This window comes from Notolepis coatsorum, assembly GCF_963971535.1.
Source record: "Notolepis coatsorum genome assembly, chromosome: 2".
Lineage (NCBI taxonomy): Eukaryota > Metazoa > Chordata > Actinopteri > Aulopiformes > Paralepididae > Notolepis > Notolepis coatsorum.
This window is the reverse complement of record NC_140166.1, coordinates 227,105,640-227,117,963: the sequence shown is the minus strand read 5'-3', so window position 1 is coordinate 227,117,963 and position 12,324 is coordinate 227,105,640. Positions and strand designations below refer to the sequence as shown.

General features: G+C 44.8%; 1 protein-coding gene across 3 annotated transcripts in view; it reads left to right on the top strand.

Moving 5' to 3' along the window:
- Positions 1 to 12,324, top strand: part of LOC311246687 (uncharacterized protein) — a 65,540-nt gene that overhangs the window by 8,272 nt on the left and 44,944 nt on the right. For all 3 annotated transcript variants that reach the window (XM_084336894.1, XM_084336893.1, XM_084336892.1), the window contains exons 3-11: positions 33 to 146; positions 1,419 to 1,547; positions 3,350 to 3,499; positions 4,332 to 5,173; positions 6,937 to 7,216; positions 7,893 to 8,014; positions 8,306 to 8,395; positions 8,482 to 8,566; positions 11,541 to 12,175. In XM_084336894.1, the coding sequence (XP_084193020.1) occupies positions 33 to 146; positions 1,419 to 1,547; positions 3,350 to 3,499; positions 4,332 to 5,173; positions 6,937 to 7,216; positions 7,893 to 8,014; positions 8,306 to 8,395; positions 8,482 to 8,566; positions 11,541 to 12,175 (2,447 nt within the window). The remainder of the gene's footprint in view (positions 1 to 32; positions 147 to 1,418; positions 1,548 to 3,349; positions 3,500 to 4,331; positions 5,174 to 6,936; positions 7,217 to 7,892; positions 8,015 to 8,305; positions 8,396 to 8,481; positions 8,567 to 11,540; positions 12,176 to 12,324) is intronic.

The window sequence follows — 12,324 nt, the reverse complement described above, 5'->3', positions numbered from 1 at the left end:
GTATAAACATTTATCTTGTACATTTGTTTTAGCCGTTGAATCTCCAGAAGGCCTTGAGGAGAGAATAGCTGCCCTTGAGCCAGTTCTTCTGAGGGATCTGAAACTCATGAAATACAGACAGGTCATCCATCCTGTGTTACAAAAAGGTACAGTCTCAGTGCACCTGCTTAAAGTTATAGTTCTGATTTTAGGGGTCAAACTTTAGGGGTCCAAAAAGGTAAACTATACCTTTAACTTTGTTTTATGTTGTCCATTTGCACTCTTTATTTTGGGGCTTTTTAGGGATTTTAGGGATTGAAATTTCAGAACTGTCCCTATACTTAAATAAATAATTTATTTGTATCTTCATTTCCATCCAATCAAATGCTAAAATAATGCAACCATTGACAGCTGTGAAAGACTGTTACTTTTCACAATAGAAATGTGTGTTTTGGGATATTCAATATCAAGCGTAAAGTGATGTAATCAGTAAGGATTTCCATAGTCTATGTGGTCTTGCATTAAGGGAACACACCAACATTATGGGAAATGTGCTTACCGTCTTCTCCAGAGTCCGACAAGAAGATAGATATCAATTTCCTCTTGTGTGTTCAGTAGAAAGTATTCCAGCTGCAAGCTAGCCCAGTTTAGCACAAATGAATGGAAGCCGATATTGACACGCTAGCCTAACTTTTTGCCAAAAACACCTCTCCCAGAGTACTATAGTTCTTAGTATTTAGTATTTTGTAAATCATTATCTATCTTCTTGTCTGACTCTGGAGAAGACGGTAAGCACATTTCCCATAATGTTGGCGTGGTCCTTTAACAGACTTGAAATGGCGCTGTGAAAAACGTCACAACACTGAGCATCAGTGTATCAATACAATATTGTCTGTGGAGGTTTTCACAATAGTGTACTGTATTTGAACATTTTGGCATCACTACTTGACAGCCTAATGTTATATTTCTTTTTTTTATTCTGTTTATTTTTGGGCTTTCTGTATTTTTTACCCATCCCAATTTAGTCGTTATGCCAATTCCCTTCCTGGTTGTTGCGCACATTGCCCCACTGTCGGCCTGGGGAGGGTGTAGAACTACCACATGCCTCCTCCGATACATGTGGAGTCGCCAGCCGCTTCTTTCCACCCGACAGCGAGGACTCTCACTGGGGGAATGTAACGCGTGCGGAGGTTCACGCTATTTCCCCCCGATCCCCTCCCTGCTGAACAGGCGCCCAGACCGACCAGTAGGAGTCACAGTTTACAACGACCAGGACACATAACCCGCCGGCTTCCCACCCGCTAACACTGCCAATTGTGTTAGTAGGGACGACTGACCAAGTCGGAGGCACCACTGACCAGCTGGATTAGATCCCAGAGTCTCTGCGGTGGTAGGCGAGTGCTCTAATGTTATATTTCTTCGTTGTATATGAAATCCAGTTGGACTGAAGATGAACATGCTGGATCCCTCCCTGTCCATCAACCTGCAGTACCTGGGCGTTCGTCTGCCCATACCTCCCCCAGGCGAATCTCTGGAACCACTGGCTGAGGAACTGGCACCATCTCAAAGTTAGTAGTCTCACGTTACCCCAGAGTTATTTGGAGAGTAACACAGAAGTTAGCTTAAGACTTACAGGCACAAGTGTTTTATTGAAAGTTAGTACAGTACATCAAAGGAATACCATGACATTTTAACTCTGATCTGTTGTTTTTTGTGCATGTGAAAAAGAATAGTGAATAGTATTCCTCATTGAGGCCAATGGTTATAGCTAGCTTGTTAGCTTGCGTCTACCTATAGGTAATAATGTTAATAAGCCTTTTAATTAAAGTACCATACCAGTCTTAATTTTTATTTCTCACTACTATATCTCAGCCTACCTTACTGTGATTAATGTTGAAAAGGGTTGAAAATATGCTCCATGAAACTTGAAAGTCACTAGGCATTTACCCTTGTGAAAATCACTGTTTATTTTTGCTAATGTCACTGTATTACTCTTACTACAAAAGAGCACCACTCTTACTCCATGAGACTTTAAAGGAACACACTCAAATGATGGTAAATGTGCTGACTAGGATAATTAGCTTGCACGCCGCTATTTTATAGTTTACGTGCCGAGTGGGTGTGTGGCATGAATTCTGAGGCCACGGTTAGAGTAGTGTGGGGTATGCGGTGGACGTCGTTGCAATGTATTGGGGCGGAACGGAGTATTTTAGGGTGATTTTAGTACATTGTCGTGGGATACACCGCTTGCTCTGGCTAACTGTGTTCCATTCTTATAATGCATATGATCCAGTGGCGGTAGGTTGCCCCCTGGTGGAATATAATAATCTATGCACTGGGGTAGAAGAACGTACGCGGACTCGAGACATTCGCAGCAGCAAAACAAGTCTATTAATTATTAAGTTATTATTATTAATAGCCCGTCCATCGGCGCCAGGCATAAGAAGTTAATTAAACTTGACAGAAATTATATCGACGATAATTATCGATATCGCGTTATATGAAAATAATTTTATCGCAATAACGTTTTTGGCCATATCGCCCAGCCCTACCTCACCCTGATCCGGGTCGGCCCAATTCATTGTTGGCAAATGTGATGCCATGACGTCTTCTCGTTCGGGTTGCGCTTCCAGCGTGTGAACTGCTGCTGTCAGTTGTCAGCTGTCAGATTGCTTCATTAGCGCTGATTTAGCGCTGACGGAGTGACGGGTTTCCTACGTGCCAATGCAGAATTATCCTCGGACAATCTCCCGTCCTGCTTGTAGGCAATCCACTACTGTTACCGCTGTCACCATGAAGTGTTATCGAGACAATGAAGACAATGAGTTGCAGACTGGACTCAAGTTTACTTGGTTGACATAGACGCTCATACATACTGGTGCACTCTTATATATCATCCTGGTCGCAACCCCGGCATTATATGGTACCTACTGCATATCACTACAGATACCAATTTCCTCTCTGCGTTCAGTAGAAAGCTATCCGGCTGCAAGCAAGCCTACCTTAGCACAAGCTAGAGTTTTAAGCTAGGCTAGTGGTCCGTATCTGCTTCCATTAATTTGTGCTAAGCTAGGCTAGCTTGCAGCCGGATAGCTTTCTACTAAACGCAGAGGAAATTGGTATCTATCTTCTTGTCTGACTCTGGAGAAGACGGTAAGCGCATTTACCATAATTCTGGTGTGTTCTTTTAAAGTCTCATTATAGTATTTCCCACCCCTTTTCAACATCAATAGCATGGTGAATAGCGTGTAGTACAATTTACTACAATTTAGAACTTAAATGTTATGGTATTACTTTAAGAATGCAGTCGCAGAAGATCTGTAGGATAATGAATAATTTAAACTAATTGATAATGAATGGCTTCTTTCAGGTGTCTCCCCTGCATTCGTCTCCAGGACGGGGAAGACTACGGACGTCACCCAGATTAAAGGCTGGCGAGATAAGTTTGCTCCCTCGGAGTCGTCCTCGCCCCCGCCCCCGACTCTCGACTCATCGTCCAAACCGGAAAGTGACCCGGCTGGTGAGCTTTTACTCTGTTCTCCTCCCTCTGGCCAGCTGCCTCTGAGGCACGAGTGTTTGTAACCCAAAAGTCGCGGGTGCGCAAGTTAGGAGGGGGGGGGGGTTTGTTGCACGACACAAGCCCTTGGACATAATGATTTTAAACTGTAACAAATTGATGAATTGTTTTATTTACGCGTTATGCGACACGAGTGGCCCATCCCATACGGCATCTGAGAAGATAATTGTTGTTGGATATTGTTTAGTTGAGAATTCCATAACTGTCATTCTTATGCATTCTTAACCCTTTCACTGCCACACGACAGAAGGTTAACCATTTACTATCACACAACCGACGGCCTTCTGTGTATTGTCGCAGTGAAAGGGTTAACCGTTCGGTGGTGCGGCAGTGGAAGGGTTAAAGGAACACACCAACATTTTGGGAAATTAGCTTACCGTCTTCTCCAGAGAGAGACAAGAAGATAGATACCAGTTTCCTCCCTGTGCGTTCAGTAGAAAGCTATCTGGCTGCCCGTTAGCCTAGCTTAACACAATGAATGGAAGCGGACAGTGCCCGTTAGCCTAGGCATTGTCCAACTAACACCTCTCCCGAAAGCTAACCGGCACTGTCCGCAAATTTTCCAAAATGTTGGCGTGTTCCTTTTTAAGGAATTATTACTGAAATTTGAATTCCCCATTTCACTGGGGACCCCTTGGAGACCGCTCCAGGACACCCTGGGGGGGGGGTCCCTGGCCCCAATTTTCTGCACCAGTGCGTAACTTTTAAGTTTTACCCCACTTTCTTTGTCGTCCATTTCGTCTCTATTCTTAACCGTCCGTTTGATGTTGTGCAGCTCCTCCCAGCGCAGACGTCACCACCGCCAAGAACCTGTCGGCGTTCTGCAGTGACATGCTGGACGAGTACCTGGAGAACGAGGGCAAGCTGATTGCCGAGCGAGCCGTGAGCTTCTCCCAGGCTCCACTCCAGCCTGTGGTGTACGAGCTTCCCACCAAGAGCACCAGCTACGTCCGCACTCTGGACAGCATCCTCAAGAAGCAGTCCCTGGCGTCGCCCACCTCGGCCTTGATATCAGACTTTGTTCCCCCGTCCAAACGACCCAAACTGCCACCCATGGCTCCTAAAAAGTATAGAAAAGGAGAGAAAAGGCAAAAGTTACCGGGTTCCAAGCAGAACAAACTCAAACCGGGTAGTTCAGTCGTTTCGTCGCCGGCTCCCACTCCGCCACCGCCACCCGCCCCTAAAGAGGACACCTCGAAGCCCCAGTCTCTCAATAAGACCACGAACGCCCGGTTAACGCCCCCATCGGATTATACAGAACCCATAACTGACATCCCCAACGACCCCGCCACAAAGAAAAAGAAACTCAAGGCGAGGGCTTCGGAGACTCCGCCAGAGGCGACGTTATGGGTGCCTCCGTCGGACCACACGGCACCCATAACCCACGTGCCGAAGGACCCGACTCTGAAGAGGAAGAAGAAAAAGCACAATGTCAAGGCGGACGGTTCTTCCCCGCTCGAGTCGGACTCCGACCTGACGGCCCCAGTGAACCCCCTGACCAGGGCTCTGCTGAAGCAGATGGACCTGGAGGACGCGGTGGTGTGGGAGGGCAAGCCCAGGACCTGCATCACAGCCGAGAGGGCTGCTGTGGCACTGACCTCACTCTTCACACTCGCGGTAGGTCGCTTTCTCACCTTTCATGTCTCTGCCTCAGTGTTCACATATGAGGTGGTTCCAGGGGGGGGGGGGGGGGGGGGGGGGGAGATAAAGAGAGAGATAGAGAGGGGAGGTAGAGATGGAGAGGGGAGGTAGAGAGATTGCGTCAGTTCTGTGATGGTGCTGTACTTGAAGGTAATACCACTATTTATATTTGATTGCTTGGAATGAGAACCACCGAGAACAATGTTTACTCTGACCTCAAAGGTTGAATCAGCGTCGTTTCAAATGGGCCAATATTGGAACAGCCGTGCTCCATCCATCCTCATCATCACACACGGGGAAACACAGTCTCACGTCGTGTTGTCACCATACCAGCATTTTGACTTTGATACCAATACCAGCCTAAGTATCACGATAGATAGATGGATGGATGGATGGATGGATGGATGGATGGATGGATGGATGGATGGATGGATGGATGGATGGATGGATGGATGGATGGATGGATGGATGGATGGATAGATAGATAGATAAAAAAAGGTTGAGAAACGCTGGTATATGGTGTGGCTCTTTGTGGTACCACAGTAATTTTTGACTCTCTGACTGGTTGGCCACTCCTGATCTAGATCAATCCCTCAGGTGAGTTAGGTTTCATAGATCAATCCCCCAGGTGAGTTAGGTTTAATCTAGATCAATCCCCCAGGTGAGTTAGGTTTAATCTAGATCAATCCCCCAGGTGAGTTAGGTTTAATCTAGATCAATCCCCCAGGTGAGTTAGGTTTAATCTAGATCAATCCCTCAGGTGAGTTAGGTTTCATAGATCAATCCCCCAGGTGAGTTAGGTTTAATCTAGATCAATCCCCCAGGTGAGTTAGGTTTAATCTAGATCAATCCCCCAGGTGAGTTAGGTTTAATCTAGATCAATCCCCCAGGTGAGTTAGGTTTAATCTAGATCAATCCCCCAGGTGAGGTAGGTTTCATCTAGATCAATCCCCCAGGTGAGTTAGGTTTCATCTAGATCAATCCCCCAGGTGAGTTAGGTTTAATCTAGATCTATCCCTCAGGTGAGTTAGGTTTAATCTAGATCAATTCCCCAGGTGAGTTAGGTTTAATCTAGATCAATCCCCCAGGTGAGTTAGGTTTAATCTAGATCTATCCCTCAGGTGAGTTAGGTTTAATCTAGATCAATCCCCCAGGTGAGTTAGGTTTCATCTAGATCAATCCCCCAGGTGAGTTAGGTTTCATCTAGATCAATCCCCCGGGTGCGTTAGGTTTCATCTAGATCTATCCCTCAGGTGAGTTAGGTTTCATCTAGATCAATCCCCCAGGTGAGTTAGGTTTCATCTAGATCAATCCCCCAGGTGAGTTAGGTTTAATCTAGATCTATCCCTCAGGTGAGTTAGGTTTAATCTAGATCAATCCCCCAGGTGAGTTAGGTTTAATCTAGATCAATCCCCCAGGTGAGTTAGGTTTCATCTAGATCAATCCCCCAGGTGAGTTAGGTTTCATCAGATCAATCCCCCAGGTGAGTTAGGTTTCATCTAGATGTATCCCCCAGGTGAAAAACACAGGGTAAAATGGATAATCAAATGTTTAATATGTCCACTCTTGCGGCATCCACCCAACAGCAGGCTATTATTCCAAAAGTATGGGTAAAATGTATTTGAGTATTGGACCGTTTTTTTTTTTACGGCTGGGTATTGCAACGCTTTTCTAGTATGGGTCGTAATCGTGCAAACCCCCGGTCTCATCATGTCACCCCGCTTCGTCCTCCACCCCAGGGCTTTGTGCGTGAAAACCCCACGGCTCCCATCCAGCTCATGAAGCGCCGGGCGCCGCCCTGCCTGAAGGACTTCTGCCGGCTGGGCTGCGTGTGCTCCAGCCTGGGCCACAGCTTCAGGATCACGCACTGCGGCAAGACGGAGTGCATCTTCGGCTGCAGCTGCCTGCGGCAGAAGGTGGTCCTGCTGAAGAACCTGGAGGGGCCGGACTCCAGCGCGTCAGAGGACAGCTTCACCAGGAGGAAGAAGAAGAGGAAGAGGAGGATGAGGATGGCCTATAGTAAGTGTGGCCACGCGGTTTGATTTGAAGGTCCCGTGTTTTGTATTTTCTCGACTATGTTGTGATGATGATGCAGGGCTTTCCCCAGGAATTTCAAGCAAGATGGTGCTGAGTTGCAACTCAGCTGTGCCCCCCGTCCAAGAAACTACCGCTAATTGATTAATTAAAGCTTGTGTTGCTTGTGTCCTTGACTTCACAAACAGCAATACTTCTGAACAGCTTGTTAATCTAAAGACTTGTTTCATGTAACAAATATGAAAGATTACCTGTAATTTCCCCCCTGAGCCTAATTAAATCTATTTTCCATATTGGACCTTTTAAGTGAAATAAAACAATTTACCTTCTTACTGTCTTTTACTATTATGTTACTATCCGTATACTACTAATATTACCATGCTAATATACTACTATGCACTCTTGAGTGTATGACTTAAATTCGACACTATTTAACGAACAATGCCACTTACCCATAGCTGCCAGAGGAGTACCCCTCCTGGTGACTTGTTGTACACAATTTGTAAGCTTTGGATAAAAGCGTCAGCTAAATTACTTAATCTGAATGTTAAATCACACTGGATTGAACAGTGTTATTTTATTACCGGTAAGTTCTTTATAATTTATCAAAGTAGTTAACAATGGTGCAGTAACAAACAAACGTTCTCCTCCCAACCATCAGCTCTGAAAGAGGCAGAGAGTGTGTCCCTGCCGGCGCAGCGTGTGAGGACCTTGTGGAAGGGGGGAGACAGAGACCAGGAGCCAGTCTGTGCCCCAGAGCCCGTCTTCATCCCGTGGATTCCAGTAAGGAGGATACTATTGGTTACAATCTCTCACACCGTTTTTGGGATGCAAAATGACCACGAACGGGAGTGGTGGCATCTAGTGGAACTGAAGTATATTAGATTGTAGTGTTTGTGTTTGATGGACCATCCTTGTGTTTTCAGTATATTAGATTGTAGTGTTTGTGTTTGATGGACCATCCTTGTGTTTTCAGTATATTAGATTGTAGTGTGTGTTTGATGGACCATCCTTGTGTTTTCAGTATATTAGATTGTAGTGTGTGTGTTTGATGGACCATCCTTGCGTTCTCAGGAGATTGAGGAGGAACAATCTGTGAAGACCTCTGCCAGGGTGAGAGCATACGAAGGCAGGAAGACTCACAAACACAGCCGCACTGAGGAGGTACTGCTGCTGGCGGAGGGAGGGAGAGATATTTAGTTCATTATTATCCATAAGGGAGTTTGCTAATAGCCCAGTGTTTCTTGCAGGACCTGGGTATCCTGTCTAAAGAGTTTCCAAAAGCTGTGAAGTCTAAAAAGAAGAAAACTAAGATCAAATCGTCCAAGCCTCCAGGTGAGTAACGTTTAATCTACATCAATCCCCCAGTTGAGTTAAATTTCATCTAGAACAATCCCCCAGGTGAGTTCAATTTAATCTAGATCAATCCCCCAGGTGGGTTAAGTTTTTTATCTAGACCAATACCCCAGGTGAGTTAAATTGAATCTAGAACAATACCCCAGGTGAGTAAAATTGTATCTAGATCATAGGTGTCAAACTCATGGCCCGCGGGCCAAATGTGGCCCGCCACGTCATTTGATGTGGCCCCCAAAGAGCTCTGGTAAAAAAAAAAAAAAAAAAAATGTAATCTTGGGTTAAAAAATAGCGGCGTTAAAATAATTGTGGGTTAATGCGTTAATAAAGCTTTAACTTTGACAGCCTTAGTTATTACACATTCTTACACATACATGTATGTTGAACATCTGAGGTATTGATGAAGTAACAAAAAAAAAAAAAAAAAGCACTTACTCCTCAGACATTCTTTGACAATTTTACAGCCCAAAATACAAAAAAGATCCAGGCGGAATAGGTAACAAAGGGTTGAAGAAATATTGTCTGAACTGTCAGATGCAAACTGGCTGTGTGACATAACCGAGCATCTCGATCAATTGAATAAGAAGCTGTAGGGATGCAAACAAGTCCCACCCAAAACTTGACCAATATAGTTGTGAACTGAGACAACCCTTATTTTGTTATTTTTGAGTACAGTTACAGTTGTGTGTTCATGCAGACGCATAATAGCAATTTCATTACGAATTGAAAATGGTGGACCCTGATGTAAACAAGTCGAAAGTCTTTCTCTGGTCTGCATCCCCTTAACAATTGTGTGTATTGAGCTGTACTGTACTGTACCCATTCTGCAATCTGTTAATTAAAGTTAATTAAACTATCTTCCATTAGTTGGATGTATGGCCTCTGCAAGGTTGTGTGCAGCCATTTGTTTTTGTAACATCTGCTACATCTGTCCCACGTGTTCTTTGCAGCTCAGTTGTTAGTTCTGCCCCTCTTGACTGTGACAAAAAGGTTTTGAACAAACTTATTGTCATAGCTTGTATTTGATGATCTTCTTCTTTGTTATTTACTTGAATGGTTTGATCATTGATTAATGGAGTAATATGGGGTTCTGATAAACTAAAATTATTTGTTAAAATAACATAAGCTAACATATTTTTACATCTATGCAAATGCATATGCAATATGTATAACTTGAATAAGTAATAAATACAGAAACAACATGTTTAACAATATGTAAATGAGTAGCTACATTTATTTTACATTACATTAACATTTATACGGTCTTTGGCCCTTTGAGGGCAAACATAATGCTGATGTGGCCCTCTGTGAAAATTTGTTTGACACCCCTGATCTAGATCAATCCCCCAGGTGAGTTATGTTGAACTCATTGACTGCCACGCTGTTTTCCCATCTTTACTCAATGGCGCCAGAGTTATTGACCATTTTCGCGATGTTTGCGGGCCCATCGTGTGTTCTGTATTATAGCTATGGAGACAATAGTATGGCTCATTTGACAGGCATTGTTTATAGTCCAACATTGACAAACCAGTTCATTTCTACATACCGTAAATCCTCAAATAGAAGAGGGACCTCCGATAAAGGAGGGGCCTCTTATAATGGGGGGGGGGGGGGGGGGTTGAAATTAAGATTTTTTTTAGAAATTAAGGCCTGCCTCTTATATAAGCCTCTCTAAAAAAGGCCTGGTGCTCTTTGCAGCTGAGGTAAATAGAAGACCCGTCTTATATTTGAGGATTTACGGTACTTTAGTTTGTGCGCTATTCCACGCTAAACATCGGCCCTTTCCAAAAGATTGCCCGCCTGAAACCTATATTGTTTCCTAATCAAAGGTATATACCATATATAGATGTTTCTTCACAAAATCATCAAGGGGGGGGGGGGGGGTCGTTTTTACGAAGCTGCATCGTTACCAAAAGCATGTTTTAGGTTCGGTAAAAGACGGCGTTGTGATCGACACAAAATAATGTTTTAGGTTCGGTAAAATAGACATAGAATAGACCTTACCTTAGTCAGAAGGTACTCCAAAATGAGTAATCCCATCGCGATCGCAATTATTTGTGTGCATTGGGTACGGCTATAATACCGGAAAAAATAGGTTCCAGGCGATCAAATCTCCGACAGATTGTTGTGTGTGATTCACTTTGAGGGGGAAGGGATTCGTGCAGGTACCTCAGTACTGAAAGACAACTTAGATCCCCAGTTCAAAAGGTAGGCGATACTGCCACCTGTCGGGATTCGATCGTCATTGCAATTTTAACATTGGCAGCGGTGCAAGGGAGACCCAGGGAGGTCCGCGCGAGTGTTTAGAATGGGGATCAAAGGAAAAAGATCCAAGGATCTAAACCCGAGAAATCTCGGGTATGGCGCTCTACGGTTGGTGTCGAAAACCTGAGAAATGTCGGGTTTGGCGCAGAAAGTGTTAATCTAGATCAATCCCTCAGATTTATTTAATCTAGATCTATCCCCCAGGTGAGTTAGGTTTAATCTAGCGCCCTCTAGGTGGTGCGTGACATGAAAAGGCTAATGGTGGTAAAAAAAAATATATATATATATATTATTTTTTATTTTTTTTACAATCAAATTTCATAAAAGTCTTAGTCAAACCTTTAGTAGTATGGATATTAAACATGCTGGCAGAGTACATGCATCCATGTTGTCGTGAACATTTTAATTAAATAAAGAAATTCCCTATCCATAGTCACCGTGGGAAGAGATAAAATAAAAAATAAAATCTGTGCACGGAGACCAGCAACAATTTTTTCTAACAGAAACCCATTGGGGGGTGCGTCAGCTAGGTCGGGAGGTGACAGGGGGTGCACGGCCAAAAAAGTTTGGGAACCGCTGATCTAGATCAATCCCCCAGGTGAGTTAGGTTTCATCTAGATGTATCCCCCAGGTGAAAAACACAGGGTAAAATGGATAATCAAATGTTTAATATGTCCACTCTTGCCTGCAGCAAACGCGGTGGTTCAGGAGCCTTGTCCTCCGGAAGGCCCGTCTCCTCCGTCGCCCTCCAAGCGCCTGGAGATCGTGTCAGCGTGCCGGTGGCGAAGCCCCGAGGACAGGGCCTACATCCTACAACAGGTCTGCGAGGCCATGGCACGCAACGAGCTCACCAATTCCTTCTGGATCAAGAACTACCTCATCACGCCCATAAGTCAGTTCACCAAGTGCGATGGGGACAACCTCTGCTGCTACTACAAAGTCCACATCACCCACATAAGCGACCCCGTGGGGCTGGAGCAAAAGCGTGGCATGGTGGTGGAGGAGGGGGTAAAGAAAGAGGATGAGGGTGGTTTGGAATCCTGGCAGAGAGAGATAGAAGAGGAGGACAACCTGGAGGAGGACACGACGGTGGAATTACCGAAACCGCCGAAGGACGACGGAGGAGAGGAACGCAAACCTGTGACGGAGAAGAAAAGGCCTGTGATGGACGTTGCCACCCTCGCAGCCAATAGGAAACAGCCTGGCAGCGCGGGGAGGAAAAGGCTGGTCCACATGGGCCTGCCGTTCATAACGGGCGTCGCCGCCGCCGGCTTCCTCACAACCAATATGAAACAGCCTGGTGGCACAGACAAGGAACTAGTCCAGGTAAACATTCCAAATATGGTTGCGATTATCTCTGGAAGTATTCTGTACTTCGAAAGGTATTAATTTGTCCCATCTCAAACTCTGCCCTTTTTTCCTTGGGCCTCCAAACAGTTGTGATCTGAGGATAAAAAAAAAAGAGGGCAGAGTTT